General features: G+C 39.0%; 1 protein-coding gene across 2 annotated transcripts in view; it reads right to left on the bottom strand.

Moving 5' to 3' along the window:
* SLIT3 (slit guidance ligand 3) overlaps positions 1 to 25,350 on the bottom strand; it is a 527,279-nt gene that overhangs the window by 186,638 nt on the left and 315,291 nt on the right. For both annotated transcript variants that reach the window (XM_075766507.1, XM_075766506.1), the window contains exons 8-10: positions 20,040 to 20,111; positions 15,576 to 15,739; positions 662 to 803 (exon numbers count right to left, since the gene is read on the bottom strand). In XM_075766507.1, coding sequence (XP_075622622.1) covers positions 662 to 803; positions 15,576 to 15,739; positions 20,040 to 20,111 — 378 coding nt within the window. The remainder of the gene's footprint in view (positions 1 to 661; positions 804 to 15,575; positions 15,740 to 20,039; positions 20,112 to 25,350) is intronic.

The following is a 25,350-nucleotide window of genomic DNA, read 5'->3' as shown; positions in this document are numbered from 1 at the left end:
TGTAACAGTATTTCAGGACCACAGTAGTATGAAGCCATGGACTCAAAAATAGATGATTACAATTCCTAAAGGTAGTAAAGACAAACAAGCCTGTAAAACCAGCATCTGATTTCACAACATAAAAAAGTCACACAAGTGTTAAAGAATTGGGATTAACAAAATGTGGGAGACAAGAAATAGAAAGTAAAATCAGCAGGGACAATGCGTTCTGATGTCATACTTTACTTCATTACAAATGCTTCCTGCCAAGCTAACAAGAAATCCCTTCATCTCTTGGGGAATTCACCAACTAAAACCAAAACAATTCCATTTAAAAAAAAAAAAAAAAAAAAAAAAAAAGACGGTGGACAGTGCATTTCCTTTTCCTGACAACAGAACTGTAATTCCAGATTTGTGAGATGTAAATACAATCTGAACATAATACACCAAGACCTTCATCTTGCTTTGGGGTAGGGCAACTTCAAACAGTATCTTAATTTACACTAACGAATGGTTTGAGCCCTTAGATCAAAAGAACTAAACTAAGAGGACAAGTACAATATACCTGATAACTGCTCAGAACACAGTTTTCAAAACACGTGCCTTTCTTCCACACAGGAGGCTGACATGGGCTAAAAATAGAGAGACATGGAAAAGAATGGTGCATTACATTGGCACTTACATTTCCCAAATGTCCTCTGGTAGGTTAGCTGGAATTTCTGTCAAGCTCCTTCCTCGACAATCCACTACATTGTTGCTGCAGGTGCAGGCAGATGGGCAAGTGATGGAACTGGCACTGCATGATGGAGGTTCAGACTGGGAACCTGAGACATAAAGAAAACATTAAATGTTAGTTTTGAAAAATGATCGGCTGAGATTTTAACAACAAAATACATCAGCTGCAGATCCTTTTACTATATTAAGTAATGATTTTACTATATTAAGTAATAATTTATTTGGATTCAGTGAATATAATGTGCTACAAATCAACTGCAGAGAAAATGTGTAAAAGATGACCGTGTTCTTACTCCTTCTCAGTCTCCACTCCAGCAATCTCTTTCCTTCATGAACACTTCTTTGGTCCCCTCCATGATCAGCCATATCAATTTATTCAAAGATTTAAAAAATAAGCCTTGAGATCAAGCAGTATTTCCAAAAGTTATCTTTGCCTAGAAGTTTCCATTACACAAACACTCCTTGAGTATTTCTACGTACTGAGAGAAGACTGTCATCAAAGATGACTTATGTTTTTGAAGTGAGGTAACCTGTTATGGCATAAAGACTGGAAATATAAACCTAGTTTTTTCAAGATTAGACAATACAGTTACTGGAAAAACAAAAAGAATTTAGAAAAATATGAGTTCAAACCTTGAAATCCTTGCTTAATCTAATAATTCCACTGAAAGACAAGAAGCTACTTACAGAACAAAGCTTTAGCATGAGGATGTTGCTCTATATACATTCTAGTCAATCCATGAGATTCAGGCTTAATTAAGTATCATTAAGGTTCTTTGAAACTGTAGCAATTACGTCAATTTTACTCAAATGGTTATGATTTTTACATTTAAAATTTTGATATATATATATACACACACAGACACAGATAAAACTGTTTTGCTACACTAATTGAGGTTATCAAGATGTAGCAGTTATTGACTTATTTATGGTGAGTCATATTTCCAAAATACATGTAGCACAAGAAACCTCAAGTATCTTTTTGACCAGACACAGAGGGCTGAATGTGAAGGCTCGTGTTGGTAAGAAGTGACAAAATCACAATAGAAAAAGGAAAAAATTGTATTTTCCTAGATTACAGTAGATTATAATCACAAAAAATATTTGGTCTTTTGGTTGGAAAAATTAAATCATCATCATTGCCAAATCACAAATACATGTGAAAACATGGAAAACTATACACAAAGCTGTACATTCTTGGGGTTTGTCTTGGAAAAGACACATGATCAATACTTTCATAAATCATAACTGCAGGTGACAAAAAGTAAAAAAATAGTTTTTTGCATCAGTTTGCAATCCAATATCATCATGACAATTAAAATTTTATAACAATGCGACATTGTCATAAATTTTCTCTCTTGATTTATGCCTACATACCCTCTGGTTTAGCCCTGAACTATGCACAAAGTCAACTCGTATAGCAAGCCTACGTATGTTCCTAGGTTTTCAAACACATGTAAATGGCAATGAAAAGCTAACATCAGAAAGGCATTCAGTGGCACCTCTAAGTATCATTATTTTGAAAAGCAGATACAGTTTGAAAAGATGTCAGCTGAAAACTTCTACAGGCTGACTCTACACTTCCAGAGGGAGCCCTCCTGGAAAGCAAAAGACAATTACTGCAAAATCATGCCTTCCATTAGAAAGGTATTAAATTCTGATGTGAACTAATTTCTGTTTGTCTGAATTTACCTTAGTTCAAGCAAGCTGTCAAACCCTGTAAATATTATTTTGTAGCCAGGGATGACAGAACTGCATTATTTTACAGTATACTGCCAAGTTTCAGGATAAGATCAGCATTTCAACTGTGTATAAAATGTTGCCAAATTAAAGTATTGGGTTGGAAATTTTTTTTATTGGATCATCAGCTGACTGTCAGGACAGCAGGAGAAAAATGTGGGTTTCATAGCACTGTATGTGTTTTAAAGATAGCTTTCATCGATGTTAATCAGAGGTATGAGTGACTGTATTTTGGCAGACCAGACCTCAGAACTCCAGTTCAGCCATCCAGAAATTAGATTTTCAGAGGTAAGGACCATCCTGAAATAAATGGATCTCACAGGACATTTGTGGCATGGGTAGGAGTCAAATTCATTCTTTATGCGAGTGGGCAGCTGCTTTCATCATGACGTGATCCTAATGATCCTTTCTCTTTGCTAAAACATCTCGTCTCATTTATAGTCCACTTTCCAACCTCTGTGACAGCTGCAGATAAGGAGTTTACCAGCAACAGTCTTTTATCTCAACACAGAGCTGGTTTCAGTACTAGAGCAGCTTCACCCTATGGAACCAACTGTGCAAAAAATCCACCAAAAAAAAAATAATTTAATAATGTAATTAAAATCTAAATCCTAACACATATGGCCTAAAAAAATCAAATTCATATTTATCAGGCAACCTGAACTTTGAGTTGTTCCACTTTCAAAATCTTATTAGACATTGTCTTAACAAAGTCTACATATGTGACCATGTGCTAATAAGTTGTAGCTATTTGAACTAAACAAACAAAAAAACCCTTCACTAATTAAATATGCATAACAGGCAGGACAAGCAGCTCTCTTGAGTCTGTCTTCTGGCTATAGAAATGCAGGGCAGACATATCATCATTGTGAATTAATAGAATTCCTTCAAAATTAATGGCGCTCTGCCGCATATCACCAACAGCACTGCCAGCTCAGCCTTCCACGGACTCTAAGGTTTCTGTAAGATTTTAACTGTGACTGCTTCCAAAAGTAGCTTATACTGCTCCAAGATGCACACAGGCCTCTGTTATCTTTGCATAAGAACAAGAGGATTGTTCTTACAACCTGATCACATACGTTTTACATTTTCTTTGTCTGCCTACATTGTGGTGCAATGCCCAAAACAAAACGAAGAATGAAGGAAGTGCAAACAAGCTATTGCAAGCTTTTAGGGATAGGGAGAAATTATCAAACTGGGAAGAAACACCTCAGAGCAATCCTTGCTCTCTGGGAGGCAAAAAGAAAGTTGGCAGCAAGGTCAAATCTTCCCCACACTCTTTATCATCACAGATCTGACGTGCTTTCTGAAGAGGCTTTGTGGCGAGGGGAAAACACAGTGTGCACAGTTATAACACTACAAGGTATTCCTGTGGGTTAAAGAGGCAGTAATACGCTCCCTTTGCATTAGGGCACAAGATCAAAAAACTTGACATATTGCCAGTTGGAGTTTTAAGAGTCTGTTCCTGACTCTACTGAATCTAAATCAACAGTAGAAGATTCAGTGGAACTCAGCTTGTTATCTCCACATTTTGTGTGACGCAGCATTGCAGAGTGCTCTACACTAAAGGAATGGTTTGAAAGTAGGTTGTCATGTAAAGTACTCTGAAAAGGGACAGAAAAGCCAGAAACACCAGTCTTCCTTGCACAAAAAAGAAGGTAGCAACAGTAACAAGGTGATAATTAGTATCATACTACAGTTAAATATCATGGAACTTTCCAGCAACTTTTTGAATGGAAAGGCCAAAAGGTAAGAAAGAACATTATTTGTGCTGCCCACTAAGCCTTTTGGATCCTCTCCAAACAAACACCTGATATACAGTTGACCGAAGCCAATAGGAGTCCTTTTATTTACCCTGAATTTGGACCAAAAAGCATTTACCTGTGATTTTCCACTACAAAAGAGGAACTTTTATGCAAACAGAATTTTGATTTATGGGGCTAGTGAGTAAAACAAATAACCAATTAATTTACCAGGGAAGTACATGATGTCAAAATAGAGAGAGAAAGCAATTTAATGTCCTTATTCTTAGCACAGATGCAACCGAAATAATAGGATGAAAAAATAACATCTCACACTGAAAGAAAGTAAAGTAAAAAGTAAAGAAAGAGGCTGTCTTTGTGTGGACTCTACTTTCCACATATAATGAGTGATCAGTTTTCTCATTTCACTTAAAATAGGATGGAAAAAGTAGTATTTTTATAAACTTAATTTCTCATTATAAGCTTGAATTCTCTGAGTGCTCCAAAATCTCTGGTACTCCTGCCAGAATAGACTGATATTTATCAGAGTTGACTGATATTTAGTGCTCAGAGTAAAAATACTTTTGATTCCATGCTGAATACAGCCTATCCTATTTGGTGATTGTCTTCCTTCTTCATGATCAAAAGTAGATCTAGACCGTAGATTTCTGAAAACTTTAATGAAATAAAAAGACTTTATGCATAAACTGTTACCATTATTGTCAAATGCTTTTGCTTACGTTTCTCCTTTGCAAAGAACAAAATACTGCATTATGCACCCACACTCAACAGGCATCTAGCACGTACTCCATCAGCTCTCACACAAACGTCATCTGTCAAGATAAAGTTTTCTTGAATAATCCTATAAACAGAATTTCAAATCTGATTTGGATCTAACTGCTTCAATTAAATGAGGATCTATTGTTAGCTCCATTGCAGATCTACAGAATTAAAGCACAAAAAAATCTGAGACAGTTTAATCAGTTTAATGTTTGTATAGTTGTGGAGAGCTGGTAAAGAGAGAACTGGTCAAGAAGTCCAAGTAGGCTATGGAATTTAAAGTTCTTAAAATTAAAATTTGGGTATGATTTTCATAGGTATGCAGAGTATAAGCATACAGATAGATGAAGGGCCCCAAGTCAATACAGTCTCCAAAGCAGGATATTTGACATCTAAAAACAAATTTTCCTTTTGCTGCCAATACTTCTTCAAAAGAAAAGACACAGGAAAAGCAAAAATAATTCCGAATTCTTGTTTGTGTCCTTCACAAGTGCAGTAAACTCCTTACAGAGTGGATGCAATAAAAGGAAATGGTCATGTACAAGCCAGCTGCATTTATATTCTTTCCCTTCTGAAGTTCTTCTTACTATCTGTCACCTTGTCATTTCAGATTTTTTCTTACACAGCAGCACTAATTCACCATGTTAATTATATTTTTCTCTAAGAGATAAAAATCATCAACTCAATTATACATTTTCCTAGAAAAAAACTAACAAAATGTGGAAGCTAGGATAGGAACACAATTAACAAAATTACTATGCTTTTCGTGCCCGATGTAATGGAATGACAGCCTCAATGATTACAGTAGTTAATATCTGGCATACCATTAGCCTGCACCACTTTATTTTATAGTCTCAGACTATGGGTTAGGGGGGAGAGAGGAGACAGAGGAGAGACTTAGGACCCAGCAGTTTACAGCGAAATTCAGTGTTTTTTTCAAATAAGCATCTTATTGGCCTCTAGCCTTTTAAGAGCAGCAAATAGACTGATATTACAATTAGAACAGAATGGTTATGGCGTATAAATGAACAGTTTAAATGTCACAGGCATTTAAAATAAATTTTACAATGACTAAATAAACCAAATAATCTCATTTGCACTGACACCCAATTACGGCACATTAAGTAGTGTGCTTTATTACCTCCACACCTATCCAACTGCCTTTGCAGCAGTTCTTTTCCACCAGCAAAATGTTAGTTATTTGTAAAAAATATTAATGGATTTTAAGATAAATCTGACGGGATTTACCGGCTAAAAATTTGTGGTGATGCTAAATCATTTTAAGTATAGCAGACATGAAATTATTGATCAATAAACAAAACACTACAAGTATTGCAGATCTGTGGATATATTATGACTTTTTGTGGTTTAATTAAATAACCCATTAGAACTTCTTACAATGCTAGGCCATCTGAAATCAATTACTACTACATGAGCTATAGTTTTCACAGTCATACGATCTCAAAAAGATACCTAAAGCAGATATATTGCTCCTGATTGGTGTTTGCATCCCAGTACTAAAACACACTTCTGCGTGCACAGTTCTGCAGAGAGATACGGGCAAGTCAATCACACTAACTATGTGCAAAGTTAACATTCCTTATTGATGGCATATATCCCACTAATGGAAAAAAAGGGTACAAATGCGTTTATTCTACAGGAATGTGCAGCAAATGGTTTATGCAAATATTTCTATCTATGGTTGTTCAACAGCTTTTTGCTGAACACAGCATTAAGTATTTATGATTAGTGATTTGAGCCCCCAATTGATGATATTAATACCATCAAGTTCATGACATGCAAAAATTTGCTAGTCATGAACATTCATTATTGGATTCAAGTTCACTGTTTTGCTAAACATTCCCAAACAGTAAATTCATCTGTTAAAAATTCATGACACATGAACACAAATGTTCTGCAGGCAAAGTCAACATCAATTGGTTTACAAACAAATATTGATGTATGAAAAAGGAAATATCCAATTGTAGTTTAAGGAAGGTCTAGTGTAATGAACGAAGCCTATTTTAATCTACAAAACTTACTCTGCATGTTTCAAAATATATCAGTAAAATAACACCATTGAAAATCAGACCTAACTTCCCATTGTTTTACCTAAAAGCACTAATATTGCAATTATTTAATTAACAGTAATAGCACCAAAATTGTATGGAACACTTCTAAACAAAATGGAAGAAAGTAGAACAAAGAAGCAGGCTCACCTGAGATCTATTACGTAGATTTGCTCTTCTGAAGGATTAACAAAACAGAATCTGTGAGACAACTTAAGTCCTTTCAAAACTGTGACAAAGTTGTTTTTCTTTCAGAGAAATTGATTCCATTTAAGTCTTCCATAGGAGGGATTGAAAAGGTAGAGTTTGAACATCTCCTGTGCCCACTCTGAGCCCTTCTCCAGCCCTGTCAACACAGGCATTCTCTCCTAAAAGCAGCCAGAACTTGCTGACTATTGCACCATAAGGAAGGCTGTTAGCGTGTCTTTGGTTCTGTGGGTTTGTACACTATTTGCTCTTCCAAAACAGGCTAAAGTCTAAAAAAATAATGCTACTAGACAGTCATAAGAGATGTAGTGCTTCTGCAGTTCAAATAGCATCTATGCACAGTAATCTCATTAAAGCCAATTCCACAATTTGTATCAGCAGTCTGGAAGGTGCATACGAAGTGACATTTAAAAATAGGTCCAGAAATAATACAGTGAACTTATAAATATATTCAAGCATAAAAATGAAGAGGAAGACAAATTATTTAAGTGAAAGGATACTACCTGCACAAGGTTAAATGATAGATAACAGTCATGATCAATTGTAAGCCTATGAAGGGAGTACAGTTCTGGAATGGTCTTCTGAACAGGTTATCCATTAAAGAACCTGAACTGTTTCACAATGAAGTTTGATAAAAGTCACGGAAGGGATGGGAATAGTTTAAGACTATGCTTTGAATCCTGGGGTTTGATTTGCTGGTATTTGAAGAAGAGTTCTAAACACGACTTGATTTTTTTGGATTGCATGTTTGTCTTTGCTCCCCGTGTCCTGCCACAGCGAACACAGGACTTTCCCTGCCTCAGCCCAAACGCTGGTCTCTTCAGGAAGAGGAGGAAGCTGGGATTCACTTCAGTCAGAAGCACTACAGAGTGGCACAGCTATTCAGAAGATGTCGGGCAGAATGTGACATTTTTCCTGATAAGGACATCTGAGGGGTCCAGCCTGGTCACAAGTTCACCCAACAGCCAGATCTCGAGCGAGGAAACACTTTTTTCCCAGATGAATGGGCAAGGACTGAAGAGAGTGAGGAATCGTCCCCTTCCCAGAGCCACCTCAGAATTCCTTGGACCAAATTCTTTGGCATTTGGGACACACTAAGGAACACAGGGCAATAGCAACCTTTCTCACCTTTCTCCTGAGACACGCTGAGGCTGCTGCCTTTGGTCTTTTGCAAGAGACCTCTGGTGCATTCAAGGTCTTTATGGTACTGGGAACTTTTAGAATAAAATTCTTACAGATCTTCTGAGCTAAACACATTTGCCTGCATTTGCAAGGAGACAGGAGATCCCTTCAATTTTGGTACAGGGTATCCGTGCCCAGGCGCTGGCAGCAGGGCTGCAGGGGCCTCTCTGAGGAGAGGCTGGGGCTGCCCCGGGCCAGTTCCAGCCGGTTCCAGCTGGTTCCAAGCAGCCCTGCTGCAGGCCCAGCTGAGCAGGTCAGTGACGCTGGTGGTGCCTCTGTGAACGTGTATTTGAGAAAGGGCAAAAAGGTGTCAGGCAGGAAGGAGTGAGGAAAAAAGTGTGAGAAACAGCTCTGTGAGCAGAGTCAGAGAACGAGGAAGGGGAGGAGGCGCTGGAGCAGATCTTGTTTTCTCCCTGAGGAAGGGGAGTGAGAGCAGCTGGGTGAGTGTTCGGCAGCTGGCCACTGTCCACCCCCCACAGTTTTAATGCAACTATATAACATCACTAAATTTTATTGGCAATAAAACAGAAATTCACTTGAACCTGATATTGACTGAATGCAACCTTGTATTTGCCACCTATTCATTTATGGAATTCTGCAGTCATTTTATGAGCAGCTCTATGCTTTTTTTTAATTACTCTTATTGAGTATCCATAAACATGTTGCCAATCACATACGTGGATCGAACCGAGGTAGTTTACAGATTTCATACAAAGGCTTGGCTACGTACTCCAAGTCAACCCTGTTCCATCATATTTAACATCGCCGCTCTCCGTGAACTAGCTCAGAGCAAGGCTGTGGTACTGAGCCGTGCCATGACAGACCACCATGATGCATTGCCATTGTATACCAAAATATGACTGACTATTATTAGGAATAAAACCAGCCACTGGTTTTGGACATTAACATAAAAACTAATTACTTTATTATTCTTACAGCAACAGTTCAAAAGCTCAATGGCTGAATAATTACAGCCCAACTCACCATCATTAAAGCAGCATTAAAGAACTACATGTCCTGCTTTGGGGAAAAGAGGGTTCCAGAACAAAGGTAATTATACTGAAAAGGTAAGACATCAGTTTTGGATGGTAAAAATAAACTTACAGTAATTCAAAGCAAATACTTGATGTTGGTCTTCAAAGAGATATTAAGTGCCTTAGTAAATACATATTTATCCCTCAGACTTGCAAGATAGTCCCCCAAATAAAAAACACCATATGTGGCATCTTACATATGAAGCAATTCAAGAAGTAAATTCTTACAGTAAGAAACATAACTGCTAGTGCCAGAGCCAATTTAAAATTGTAAGAAGAAACTTAATGGAAACAGAGAACAAAGAAACTCTGATAAATAGCGATTAGTACCTCTCCAAACCTCCTATAGGATGTCATTCAAGGAGCACCTAACAAATGCACAGTATTGAAATGTTTCTTTAGACTAGGTGTCAGTGTAAGTTTGTGGTAGCAATTTATAACAGGAGGTAAAAATTCCATCAGAGTTCCACAAAAAGTTTCTAGAACCAAATTTAAAGCACAATTTTTACCAAAAAGCTTTAAAAGTCTTACAACGCTGAAAGTCCTGCATAGACTCCATCGTAAGAACACTTATTTACTCTGTTGATGGTCACAAAAAGCATGAACCAACTTAACAGTGAGGAAAAATATGTTATTTGTCTAATAGGACTCACAGGTCACTCTTTTGGAAAGAGGTCAGAGTTCGATGAAATGGTGAAGCTCACTTCTAGAAGCAATAAAATGGCTGTACAGTGAGGATGTCCCACACAGCAGAAAGTGACCACTGACAGGCATAGAGAAAAAGGCCACCGCCTCCCACTTTGTTTATCCATCTTCCTGTGGCCATTAAAACTAAGGGCCCTTAGCAGCCCTTCTCTGCATGAACTGGGATGGACCGCATGGAGAGAAACTGCTCTGCTCCCTCAGGAGCAATTGCTACTACCCAGCATGAGCAAAATCTGCATCATTAGCAAATAGTCCGCCCTCCTCTTTAGCTTCCAAGGAGCACCGATCTTCCCTGCTGGCAGTACCTCCATGTCCCATGTTGAAAGCAGCAGACCTGCTGCTAGTTATGCAGATATACTATTGCACAGTCATTTAAATAGGAGCAGATGGGGGGAGTTCCTCTCCCCACACACTTTCCCTTTGGCATCTTCTGAATGTTCTCATTAAGATACTAAGCTTGAGGAGTGCTGTTTTATTAGTTATTCATTGTTGGTTTTCCCCTCAACAACATGCTATGAAGTTATTAGGAGAAAAATGGAGCAAGACGATCTACTGAATTTTGTGTTCTGGGCCAGAGAGTACCAGCTATGTTTTAAGACGGCTTGACCTCACCTAAACAAATAAATCTGCTTCCTCATTAGGGCTTCCAGTGTGCATTAAGCAGCAGGAAGCTAACATATTCCTCTTTATTATACCTCAGCTGCAGTCTCACCATATGAATCAGAAACTCTAGATCTTCAACTGAGATTTGGATCAATCCACTATTTTCTTCAAATCAGTATCAGTTTATTTAGCCAGAAATCACTAGACACTTGGCTCTGGTAATGATTTCTCTCATGCATCAATTCCAGACTGATTTTTAACTTATCCAAATTATGCATCTTGATTTTCTTCAGGTTCTTGTAGATCCTCTGAATGGGAACTGAAGATCAAGAACCAGAGAAAATGGTTTCTAATGAAAAACAGAATGATGTATGAATCCAACTTCCTTCTCCACAGTGCTTGTTTCATTATTAAAGAAAACTATCATAGAAAAGTACTTAAAATCACATATTTGACACTTAAACATTGCTAAATTTCATATCGCAAGACATACAGGACAAATCAGCTCTAAATAAATTCCAGTATTTTAGAATCTGGTGCTTCTTACATGAGAACAGCATGAAATCATTAACTGTTAGAAATATCAATCTCTGGTCCAGTCTAAGAAATCTCATCCAATCTTCATATTGCATTGTAAATGCTGTCCACTGTAAAATCCCTCAAGCTACTGGCCCAAACTATAACAAATCTGTATCAGCCTGCACCTTCAGAGTCAACACTGAGTCCTAACATACTGCCTCAGAATTGGCAGCAACAGCACAAGAGAAAAATCATCTTCCACCACCCTCTGAAATCAACCCGCAGGCTCTGCCTGCTTATCTACCAGATAGTCTCCCCACAAGCACCCAGTTGAGAACTGATGGCATTGGCGTGAGCTGTTCTGAGAGCAGCTAGCTGAGGACAGCAGTGGCTGAAGTATGCTACACGTCACAGTATGAGATACAATGCTCCTGAATGCATCTGCTTTATTCTTAGATATGCAGTTCAGATGTGTATTTATTTTCTCATGTATAAACTTAGGAAAACCAGAATGATTCATCATTGTAAAAAAAATCCAAATGGGGTTGCTCAGTGAGTCCTACACAGAGCTCTGAAGAGACCCAGGCGCTGCTGATGGTACAACTTCATGAACCCACTGCTTCAGTTTGCAAAGCTGTACAGCCACACTAATGCAGGTGAGAAACACATTATAACTTGACATAACTGATCAATATGTAGATTAATTTCCACTTCAGTAAAAGCAGATAGAAGAAAAACCAAAGAGCCGTAATAAAACTTACATGAGAGGAAAATGAAATAAAATTACTATCCTAAGGAGGTCAGAGGAGGACAATAGACAGACAAATAGGCAGAGAGAGAGTGTGTGTGTTAGACAGACTTAGAGAAAGAGAAGCCAGTTCAACAGTGAAACATCTGAACATGGGAAGGAAGCTGGGTTTGATCCAAGCAAAGACTGGAAGGCTCTAAGAGGTACCGAGCATAAGCCTGCACCCCCAGACGCTTCTCTGCTAGCTAAGGGAATACAGACATAAACAGTTCCCAAAGGTGAGAGTGGAGGTGGCATTTCAACTGACATTAAGTTTTTGCTTAGTGCACTGTTTCTCTTCTCACGGCAACGTGACAGTGAATTGCAAGGTTATGGTGGAGAGAGAGGATAAATACATCATGCTACCTGCAGCACACCAACAGGGGTGCTCATCCTCGGATGCCACACAATTTCCCTTTCTACAACATACTGACCTGTAGGAGACTGTCTCGCCAAACACATCCTGGAGCTCAATAAGCGGCTCTGCAGGAGGAAGAGTCTGCTTGGAGATTTCTTTGGGAGCAGATGGCTGTAAGGCAAAGGCCTAGGAAGGCTACTCTGTCACGGGTGACTCTGGAGGAAAGACTCTTCTACAAGGAGGGGACAGCTTGCTGAAGAAGCCAGCCAGAAGGCTCTGGTGGGTGACAGGACTGCCAGCAGTATTCAGTGCTCTCCCCTGATGGTGAGGGGCCATCTAGTTCCAACCCTGCTCAGTTCTGTTAATGACCTTTTCCCTGCCTCCTCAGCAACACAAATCCAATTAGACATATTTGCAAACCTTTCTCCAGGCAACTGCACACTATTTAATGCTACAAATTTACCTATGGTTCTGAGCCAAATGCTCATGGGCATGAAGAAGTGAAACCTGGAATAGCTCTTCCACTGCCTACAATTTGCCTACAAGTGCTGTTTGAATTAGCATTTTTATAATTTATGTGCACAAGCTGAACAACATTTTAGAAAGACTCTCAGTTTACACAAGTATATCTACATAACTCCGACTTCAGCAACATTATCCTGAGAGACTTTGCACCTAATGCTTACAAACATCACTGTACAGGACTGGTAGCATAGTGTCCAGGATGAATCAAGCAACTGCGCTCCAGTTATGGCACTTCTTTATCAGTGGTTCACTTTTTCTTTTCCAACTTATGCTATTCCTTGGTATGCAGCATTCAAAATTTGTTTCCAAAGGAACATTTGTCATAAAATTACAAAAAAACTCAACCCTATTTTTGCGTAAAGAATAACCAGAAGTCAGCTTTTCAAGGATGTTTTTCTTCTTTCCCCAAATTATTTGATTGATTCTCCTCTTTCTGCTTTGAAGCATGCAATGGCACAAGTTTTGAACTGGAGTGCTCCAATGAAACCATTTTACAGTGAGGAAAAGCTGTGTTTTCTTTTGCTGTGATGATATTCCCACTGCCATAAAAACACAAGTGCTTGAAACGTTGAGCCGATGTTTAAACAGAGTACTTCACTACATTGTATTTTAGCTCTTCATAACTCTGATGCAAAGGCAGCTTTCACTGCCAGCTTGAGGCTAGTTACAGTGATTCATATAAGCTTAAATAGTGCAAAATTCCTTTGCAGAGGGACAAGTTCAGTTCACTATTCACTTCCTGTCCTAGTTTGACTTTGCAGTCAAACACAAACAAATTATGCTGTAAAACCAGGAATACGAACTGTAATAAGGAGCAGGGAAGATTTATGTCCTCTTTAAACTAGCGGTCCATGTAGGGTTTCTGGCACTAGCACGTACTAAGCTGAGTTCTCTGCTAAATCCTCCACTAAAACAAGCTCTTCAAATGCATTTCTTTTTCAGTATATTTCATTTCCCAAATGAGGGCTGATTGATGGACTGTCTCACTGGAAGCTTCATCCTTTAATTTTTATTAATATATGTTTTAATAAAAAGGAGGCCAAGCTTGAGAGTTCTCTTATATGTCCATGGTGCAACAAGCAACTGTTAAAAACCTTTTCTCTTTTGGAAGTCATAGTCTGCCCAGAAAACTCTGTTTAGATGAGTTCTGTCCATGTTACATTTCTCATGCAGCAATTATGATCTCCTCTCCTGATTTGAACAATGCTTTTTCCTTCACTTCATCATAAATGCAAATAGCTGAACTCATGTCCCATCTAAAACTCTTCATTTCATAAGAAAGAAATGCTGTGGTTACATCTTTGGTAAAATTAGATTGTGCTAATAGCTTAATTAATTTATCCATTTCTTTTATCCTTTCTCTCCAAGACTGTTAGACTTCTAAACTTTTAGTTAAACTTCTGATGTAATTTATCAGCTATTCTGGGCATCCTCAAATCTCCACAACTGCATAGAAGCTGCTCAGCACTCTTGAAAACCATGTCACAAAAGTCACTGATGCCCAACTTCATTTTCCATGTGCCCATAAGATCTCCTGCACACCTCCAGGGCTAGGCATTAATTTACCACCCATGATACAGCTAAGGGGATCAAACCCTTATTCTCTAAGTACAACTGTTTCTCTCTGTCATGTGTAAATGAAACTATAGAAAAAAGGCATTCCTGAAAACATTTCTAGCACGAGCACTTGTACTGTATTTCTGCCAGTCAACCCCTGCATCAGGAGGATAAAGTTTCAGGGCTCACAGGCTGTGAGAGATAAAGAACACAATACTACAAGACTCACAATCTATCAAGATGAGGACTCTCATCCACGTCATAACAAGCTCCTGTGTTACTTACCATTTGGCCTGCAAAACTGTCTCCAAACTTGTGTCTGGTATCTTCCTTTTTTTTTTTTTTTCCCCCACAGCATACACACTGCTATGCTTCTCTGCCAGATCTCCTCCTTTCAGCCAAATTCAGAGATTTCTTTTTCCAATTTTTCTCTGTCTCTTTCTTTCTTTCTTTTTCTTGTTCTTTTAAGAAAATGCATTTCTATCACAAAAGAGCCAAGTGCGGTTCCAGAGACTTGATGAATAGGCCCAACATATAGACACATGGTTTTTGAGTTGGCCATGTATCATCAGCCTCATTTATCAGTGTGGAAACTTGTAGAACAGAGAAGTGCATTGGCTCCCTAAGAATCCTGTTTCAGTCCCTAGGATAAAATCTGCTCCTCCTGTTCTATAGTCCAATAATTTATCAACAGACTCAGATTAGCATTTTCTATTTCCTTTCTTTTGTACTCCAGTCAGCTGTAGAGCTCTCCCTTGAGAAATACCAAATTACCCACACTTAACTGATTTCTTATGTTGATATCATTGCCAATGCTAAAGTAAAAAAAATAATTTGAGAACTGAACGATTAAATGGAATCCAATAATTCTTATAAACCTGGAAAAATTAACAATTTGATCTACTCCCACACAGTTTAGCAATGATAAAAACAAACAGGACTGCTACAGAATGGCATTCAAACACAACATAATAATTTTCCACTCACTGTTTTTATGTGAATATCAATATAAAGCCATCAGCTGATAGATAAATGAATAACTGGCATCATTACCAGAGCAGACAAAGTCCTTCTTCTGAACCTCTGCCACAAGAAAACCCCGCAGATTTACAGGCGCCAAGCAGAAGGTGAACTGCCCGATGGTGCGCCTCTGTCGCAGCCAGTCAGACAGCCAAGCCAGGTGGCAGTCGCAGTGCAGGAAGTTGGAGTGAAGCCGCCTACAAAAGACAGAACAACCCTAAAGTTATCAGTAGTTTTTTAAACAGAAGGCACAAACCAGAGCAATCAAGTATGAGTCAGCCTGGCTCATCACTACAATCTCAGTAGGATCATTGCAGGTTAGTGGTTACGGTTGGGCCAGGTCTTGACTGTCTGCCATATAATAAACAAATGTCCACATATAAATTGGTGTTATTATTTATAAGGTCTTGGAAGAATGAAGTTAAGGAATTACCCACCTACAGGTAATCATGAGCTGGCCACTTGAGAGAAAAGAACATGCCGAATTTAAGATTCCTTCAAGTAATCCCTTTGCCTGTGATTCCACATCAGAAATAACTGTATGAATGTGATGTCGATGAGTGAATTCCAAGGATGGCTTGTCTAAACATGAGGACCAGACTGAAAACCAGGATGATAGGTGATTCTCCCCTCTTGTCTCTCCTTTGGAGAGAGAGAACGACCCCACACACCAGAGGCTATTGATACCTTGTATGTTCCTGTGCTGCCTGTACAAATTCACCAATGCTCTTTTTACAGGGGCAATTTAGCACAAGTGTGCAGGTTCTAGACAGGAATTTTCAACTCCTGATGAAGAAGGGGACCACGACAGAGTCGAGCCACACTGCAGTGCCTGGGCTGTTCTTCATAGTGGAAGATCTAGCCACACAGCCCCCTTCCCAGTCTTCTTCATGCCTGGCACTAGAGACTTGCAGAAGCATTATCACATTGCGGAGGGAAGTCTGCAAAATGATGATCCATTCAGGGAGTGAATCTGGTAATTTTAATAGCTACCAAACTTTAGGTCAAAACAAAAAGCCCAGGACATTAATTATTTCATTCCTTGTAATGAGTCATACATTTGCAGTGCTATACCAAAGATGAAATGATAAACCAGATTGAAAATCCTATCAGAAATGGTTAGACAAAGCATTATTCACTAGTATCACAGGCATTACATTTAAAAAAAACCCACACAATTGGTGTGCACAGGATTTAGCCCTGTCCATCCACCAAAGAAATTAACTGTCTATCTGTGAGATCTTCATATTGCACAGCAGCAGAGCAGGTCAGCAGTGGCGTCTGGGCTGACAGCCCCCAGATTTGTATGGCTGGGGTGGGCAGTCACAGTAAAAGACTGCCAATCTGGAACTGAGAGTTTATCCCATAGCGATGGAGGAGGCTAGTCTCTTGGGAGCACTGTAAAACGTAATTGTTTTAGAAGAACACTAGAAGACCTTGGGTTTAGGGATTATGAAGCTATTTTATTGACACTGCAGTAAGTTAGATTTCTAGTAAAATGTTTTGTTATTATGAACCATTAATCTGTTGATTGAAAGAAAAATACAATTACAAAGAAAAGAGAACAATATCATCTAGCCAGAAAGTAAAACTTTGTTCTAACTTAGAGAGTAAGCATTTCATTTAAATCCTCAAACTATTATCCCTTCCCACCACAGCAGTCAACAACGATATTTAGAATCATCTTTTCTTCTTTCAGGAACTGAAACAGAGCTCATCCCATGCCATTCCCTGCATCCTCTGTATGGATGTAGGCAGGCAGGAGTAATATAACTGCAATTTCACAAAAAGGGGCAGCTTTCCAATTCTCTGAGGAGTTTTCTCCCCTCACTAAATTCATGTAGGTGGTTTCTGGGGTTTCCCATTTTAGGAGTGTGAACTGTCACCTCTTTGCCACCTCGCCTGCCTCAGCAGAGCCCTACCTTGTCATTTGCTCAAGTTTTTTGCATGGATATTCTACGGTTTGCTTTTGAGAGGAGACCATTTAGAGACCCTGTCAAGCTTAACAAAGCAGCCTATTCGAATGTATTTTTTATAATTATATTGATGAATATAGCCACAAAAAGACTTTTCATGGTACTTAAAAGCATAATACACCAATTCCCTGTGAACTTGAAAAGTACTGAAGTGATTTTCCACCATTTTCAGTTTAGCCTTAAATAAAAAAAAATTAAAAGAAATTATGTAATCACCTATCTCAGCAGTCACTTGCACAGGCAAAGACAACAGGACACTTACCATTAAGCAAATAGGCATGGGGAACATGCTTTAACATAAATAAAGCTGTTTCAAGCAAAGGAAAGCAGATCAATAAAAACTAATTCCTGTCACTTCCAATCAAGGCTAAAAGATCAATGAAACTTCGCAACAGAAAAGACAGTTAAATAAAAGAAGGTAGCACAGAACTGATTTTTTTTTTAAAGAATTCTTCAAGTGCTTCAAACCTTACAAGCACTTTTCTCTTTTTTTTTTTAGTATTAGACTAAATTCTGAACAGAAGATATTCAGAAAGTATTGAGTAATATGTAAGATGGCTTGGGGATAGAGGAAGAATTTTTAATAGGAAGAAGAAATCATGAAATGCTGTTTGATTCCTGTATTTATCTTACATTAAATGCTATTTTGATGACTTTTCTGCCTCTGTTGAAACAGATGGAAGGAAATATAGAAAACTAAATCACTTTTACTGTATTTCCACCTGTCTATGTAGGATTTTTTAATCCCTACATCGACCTGCTAAGAAGGGTGCTGCGTGTTATTTGGCAGTCTTTGCAGACTGAAACATGCCACTTGATATTGCTGAAACTGCCTTTACAGAACACGAGGTGAATGAATACGAATGCAAGTTTGCAAAGGTGCCCTTTTAGCCATAGACCCTAAATTAAATTTCCAGCAAATCCTTTTAGAGTGGGTCAGCATTCATGTTCTATAAAATGTGGCTCTCAGAATTCAATATAAAAGCTTCCCTTTATAAATCCTATTTATGACTTCCTTCCCTTTTTTTTTTCTTTTTTATTTTTTTCCTTAATTACAGCAGAGGGGGATTAGTCAGTGTAAGTCTCCAGGGAGCTATATACAAAGCCATCTCCGAAATTAAACTAAAAGGAAAATGGCAGAAGGCATTGAGCTCTGGTAACAGACAAGACTGACTAATCTGAAGAAGCCAGGCAAATTTTCTGGACCACTGTGACTGAATGAGAAAAGGCAAAACTCCAGGAACCTTAACCCTACCTTTATCTTCTTTATCCATTCTCTTCTAAAAGACAAACATCTAATTTCCATTTAATTACTTACATTAAGATCTATGAATGTCACCATTTGATGAAGAATGTAAATTTAAATCAGAGGCTATGCTTACATGGACTGACATGAGTAAGAATAATTTTTCTTCAGTTCTGTTAACTTATCTAATACTATTTTACACATGTAGCATCCTTGAAGCATTTCATTTATTCAATGCCATAGAAAATTTTCAGACTAGCTACTATTTCTCTTTCTTTGCTTTCAGGACTAAATACATCTTGGTTGAGTTTGAGATTTTGGAGGAAAAAAACAGGCTTTGTTTAAACATGACTTTTCCTCAAGTTGTATATTCCCTACAGGAATTTAAAGGAAAAAAATTTTTTTAAAGAAAATATTTTTGGTAGGCTATGGCTAAATTATACAAATGCCCACAGTCTAATTTCACAATCTTTGTATTTTGGTCTACTAAAGCCGATCAGAGCTTTTCTAGTGGCATGGTGTCTGCTATAGAAAAATGGATTTGACGTAAGAGAAGCTTTTATAAAAAATGCATCAGAATGAGTGACATTTTGTTTCAGAAAGCATCTGGAAGAGAAGCTTTTTCCAAGTTCTTTAAAAAATTTCTTGTTTAATAAATTAGTATTCTGAATCTGAAAAGAAGAAACAGGATTTAAATGCAGGATATTAACAAAATTAAATAATTTGATCCATCTGAGGAGTTTTCTCAATTTTGGTGATATTCCAGCTTGGAACACATTTTCACGTTATGGATTTTTCTCATGGGAAAAATTTTCCAGATTCAGTTCCTGTTAAATTCAAAATCAAACCTGAATCTTACTTAACCCTGGATAAATCCAATGAACTCGTTGCCAGGGCCCCGAGGGCACCAGCAGCCTTCACAACCCTGCCTGGCCTCCCCAGCCCAGACCTGGCCCAGGACCCCAGCGCAGCCCGGGGCTCCCAGCCCTGCCCCAGCGAGGCCATAGTGGTGCGGGTCTCCAGTCCTGCCCCAGCCCACCCCCGTGGCCACGGGACCCCTCTGAGCAGGTCCCCAGCCATGGGCTGATGTCCCTGTTCCCACAGAGGAGCCCAAGGCTGCCCCCACCACAGCCCTCAGTGTCAGACCGCTTCACTGACCTCCTTCTGCAACAGAGTAGGGGGAAGCGACTAAAATAAGATTATCATAAGATGACAAATATCCAAGGATTTGGCTTACACCATCATCTTTTTTTTGTTTCTGAAGATATTACTCACAGAGTCCTGATCTTTGGCATGTGATTGAAACTGGTAACAGGAATGCGGGTGATGTTGTTATTGTTGAGAGTACTGTTAAGAGAGAGAAAAAAAAAAGAGAAAAGAGAATAATTGATCAATTATTTACATTTCTTCACCAACACAGTATTTACAGAAACACTACTAAAACTCTTGGTAATAAATCTGCTAGGCTGCGAGCAGTAAGACATGCTGACTGATACCTCAGACAATTTGTGACGTATCATGAAAGATATTGTTAGGGCAAAGCAACCAACAGCTGCATAAAATGGATGAAGGTTATTATTTACCATGTCTGAGAACCAAGGAGCACAGGAGATGAGTTTTTATCAACTACTAGAACAGATTCAGACTTTTTGGTTAAGCCGCCACTTTGCTTGAAAACCTGGTGCAACTTGAGTGGAGGAACTTCAAACTCAAATGCCGCAACACAGAAGCTTTGCACTTAGAGCGCTCGTTCTCATGCTAAAAGAGAGCTGTTGACTCTCACAGGCTTGTTAACGCAGCCAGCTTACATGGACAGACGGCTCAAATTGCCCTTTTGAAAACACACGGATGGACGGGTACCCTTTCTTTGGTTTCCTTATGAAAAAATATACGGGTAGTGGAACAGACCATAAGAAAACAGGTTGTGACCCAGGCATGTAAGGATTTCTGCTGCTCTATCAAAGCAGAGCTTAAAGAGAAAATGACCTCAGCTGCTGGTAGGGACCCCCTTAGTGCTTCTTATGAAAAATGAACTGATTCGATTATCATCAGCTGAGTGTGCTGCTCCCATTTATATTGCTCCTAATTATATCAATGACTCTCTAGCAAATTAGAGGCTATAAAGTTTATCAAGATGGCACAGGAAATGGAAAGCACTCCAACAGGGCATAATGGCCATGTTCCAAGTGCACCAAATACAGTAGCCCGGTTTGTCACGAGAATTGATGGGGCCGGTGATGGCTCCAGGTCCTGCTGCTGGCTGCAGCTGCCTATTTGAAAGGTGAGGTGTCCACAGCACCACCGCATAGAGCTACCTCTGCCTTGTACGAGGGCCACGGCACTCCACAGCATCGCTTTGGTAGAAGATAGTGCTTTTGTGCGTTTGTGTACGTGTTGAAGAAAATACCTGCTGAAGCAACCCAAAGGCATGTTACTCTTTTCCCTGAACTATTTAGTTGTTCCAATGTTATGTATTTACATAGGACATTTAATCAAAAGCTCTTGAAGACGCTTACAGATGTTAAGTAGCCTTCTTGGTCATCTGCCAATTTAAAAACATTTTTACAATTCTGCCTAGAAGTCCCTTGGCAAAACTATCACCTACAACATCAGCAGATTAAAGCTAAATTAGATTACACCCTATTGAGACTGTTTTTCTGGTACATAGGAGGACACATAAACATACTGGCAAAGCCAAGCGGTTGGTGGGTAACACCGCTGTGCACAGGCATGCTCAGGAGAGGTGTGTGAGCGGGCCCTGACACTGGCAGCAGTGTGTTTGTGTTGCTGCTGCACCGCAGCCCAGCAGGACAGAACATGCCCGCTTTGTTACTAGGATCGTAGCTGGTATTTCAGCGTAGCCCCGCACCAGATGGATGCACTATCGATCTGGAGCAAGCTTGGGGGCTGTCAGCTTACCTATGACAGCAAACTGCACCAACAGAGCAAAATTACCCATCCTTTCCAAATGTGTAAGCAGAGTGAGTTATGTTAATAAAAACAAAGTTTTGGAAATCTGGAGTCTGCATGTGAGATCTGTTCCCAGAGATCTGTGTCAGTCAAGTCACGCACATTCGCAGACCAGGCTGATAAGAGCTGTAGGGCCTTAGTGCATCTTGGCTTAGAGTATAATACATAGTATTCATTCCAGACCCTCTAGAAAACCTGATGATGCCAAAAATTGGACTAGAATCACAGAGCTAAGTATCGGGATCAAGAGGTATACAAAATTACGAGTTTGTGTACTCAATTTCTCAATATGCAAAGACTCAAACAGTCTATTATAAAATTATGAGATAAGATGACGAGGGAAATCCTGTCAACTTCAGAAGTAAACCTGAAAGTAAGCTATCAGCCGTGTCATTTCATCAGCCGTGCATCACAATCTGCACACGCCACTGCTTCAGCTGGGAGTGAACGCAATGAGTATGAGAGTATTTCTGTAGCGCTGAAATTCCTGCTAATGTCACGATGACAACACAAATGTCCCACTGTGGCAGTTTATATGGCACAAAATGAACTGCTTTGTCATACAATTGCTACTGCTTGAGTCCCTTATTTAGCCAGCGATACAACCCAAAGTCTTTTGTGGACAGTTAGCCAACGTAAGCATGTACAACAATTTCAGAAAGTGAACAAAAGCTCTTATAAGGGTGCATACGTATATACAGCAACACACTCACTCCTCAATATCTATATTTATTTGCTAGTTGCATTTGCACATGCATGTTGGGAAGTTCAAACAGGGCTCACAAATGGAATTTCTAGTTGCACCACTATTTTTTCTCTCTAAACATAAAAATATAATTCACCCTCTGCCTCAATTGCCTGTTACATAAAAATGAGCTATGCACTTGGTTGGAAGATTTTAGGTATATATTTATAAATAAAAGCCACATGTAAAGTCAGCTCACAAAAATTAAATCACATACATAGCTGATGTCTGAATAGGTCACGCATGGCACTGTAGGAGTCAATAGAAACCATAGGAATTCAAGGAAGACTTCCTATTGATTTCAAAAGGACATGGATTAGATTTAGGCAGAACAGGACGTGACAGCGAGCTTCCTCCTGCGCTGAGGGTAGAGAACAAATCCCTGTCTCCCAGAGCAATTCTTCATCTGGATGTGGAAAGGTCAGCCTTTACTGTCTGATTTGATGATTCAAAAATATTTTTTAATTTCTTAAAATATTTCTTTTTAGCAGACAAAGCATTATTCCAATCACACGGTATTTCTACTCACACTATGTCAGATGAGAGTGGCTCAGGTTTTGCCCCTATAAGCAAAAGTTTCCCATAATTCATCAATAAATATATAACCCTCCTTCTAAGAATCCTAAGTCAGTGCTGAATTAATATACTCCTTAAACACAAATTTCAGGGATAACTCTAGCAGATAGCTATTGCACAGATGACTTAGTAGCATACTATTTCACTGATATTTAAATGTTAACCATAATGAAGGCAATAAAACATCTATGATAACCGCAATTATTTCAAGACAAATAAGGCCAAACACTGCAAAGGGCACTAATTGACAGTGAACTGTCTGCATTACACCCCAGTCGTAGCTGCGGGAATTTAACCCCGCTGCTCTGGTTGTGCAGAGCACGTAGCTCCGACGCGGTAAGAGCTCTTCGGCTTTTCAATGGGGACGTTTTCAGGTAGAGGTGTGCTCCAGAGGCATTTTGCAAAGCCTTCTGTCATGCATACGAAGCCTTCCCAGCAATGATTTTCAAGAGTATGTGTTCTGACGGGTAAGCACATAATACAGTGGCATTTTTAACACATTAAGGGAAAAAATAAATTGTGCTCCAGTCAACTGCCAGCTGCTTCAAAATCCTGGTCTCATTTTGATCCAACTAAGATTCAAATCCATAGAAACAGATGCACAAACACCAGGAAGCTGTGAGAAGCAGAAAACTTCCAGAATCTTCTGACTCCTCCAACATTCGATGGGGAAACTTGTATTCTGCTGGTTTCTCCCCAGCCTTATACCTCCCACCTCTTCCAGAGCCCAATACACCCTTGTCCCTTGAAAAAGCACTGTCCTCTCATTTAGAAGTCCTCTCCCTGTAAACTATTCACATCCAAAATGCTGAATCAGGAAACTGAGGTTATAGACAATATTATTTATGCCAGGAAACCTCCCACCTTGGGCCGTGATCCTTGTCAGATTTTGCCAGCTAAGCAGAAGCAGACTGCAGCAGTCCTAAGGATCCTCCAAGGACTACTTGGAAGACGCATAACGTGGGATCAGCAATCTTCGAGGTGGTACATCCTCCGCTGGTATGAACTGTCATAGTCCCATTGACTTCAATTTACAACCCCAGAGGAACTGCTCTACTAACTCACTCCTCTGCCAGTTGCCCAAACTGGTTAGAGGCACACATGGAGCTGCTTTCTTCCTTCTGAAGAGTAAAGTTGATTTATAGCCCCTACTAATCAGATTTTTTTTTAAAGGAAAGAACGCTCACTCTGCAATCCTGTCACGATTTGAAAACAATCACCTATGTCCTTCCTCCAACTCCTTGTTCAAATTTAACTACGTGCAGTTGCACTTCTGTTCTCTTCTGACTTGCTCCAAATTCATGTGTACCACTGTAGTTCCCTGACAAGGAGTTGTTAATCCCAGACTCAATGTAATTACATTAAAATCATTAACCTGTAGAAATGACTGTCATGTGTGTATTTTTTTAAATAATATTTATGCACTATTCTTTACTCCTTTCTCCACCCTCTTAAACAGGAATACAGGTGTTGAGGACTAAAGGGGAGTCAGAAGAAAAATATACTCCTAATGCTAGAAGAAATCATAAACTTTTATGGAAAAAAAAGGAAAGGATTTAAATTTTGCACCCTACTATTAACACAAGTATTTTATTTTAAAAACTCAGGAACTCTAAGCATCCCTTCGTGTTCCTTGGACTAATTCAGAGAGCAGAAATCCCAGGCTGTCAGATCAATAGTCAAACACTCTCAATTCCGTAAATTACAGAGTACACAGATTTTGTTTCCCTTACTTGGAGTTCAATTAATGATATCATTAAAAGCATATCATGAATATCAGAATGCCTGGTGACTTATTCATCTGAAATAATAATACTTTCATTACAATATTCTGTTCCAGTTAAGTACTAGATATGAAGAAAAAGGATCTTCTGGCAATGATATCAGAAAAAGTTAAGCAACATAACAGAATTATCTGAAATATTAACTATTTCATTTCTTCAATTAGTACTTCAGGAAGTACACTGTAAAATAGTAACTGTCTGAATGTTTTCCAGTCACATTTCAAGTAGGAAAATATGTAGGAGGGTTGGGTTTTTTGTTAAACACATAACACTGATGACAATACCACCTGCTACATCCCAGCTTAAAAAAGTTATGGGATCCTGGTTTATCATTGGCAAAGGAAAAACCATTATGCAAATGTCTTTTTTCCTGAGTACAAGGCATTTTCATAATGTACACAGGTTACTAGCTACGCATCAGTACTACATCCACAGCGATGCTTCTTGTTTACAATCTGAACGGATTAAAACGAAAGGGGAAGGAGCGAACATGTGGTATGAAGACATCCTT

This window comes from Balearica regulorum, chromosome 14 (assembly GCF_011004875.1).
Source record: "Balearica regulorum gibbericeps isolate bBalReg1 chromosome 14, bBalReg1.pri, whole genome shotgun sequence".
NCBI classification, from domain to species: domain Eukaryota; kingdom Metazoa; phylum Chordata; class Aves; order Gruiformes; family Gruidae; genus Balearica; species Balearica regulorum.
This window is presented reverse-complemented; position numbering and strand designations above follow the sequence as displayed.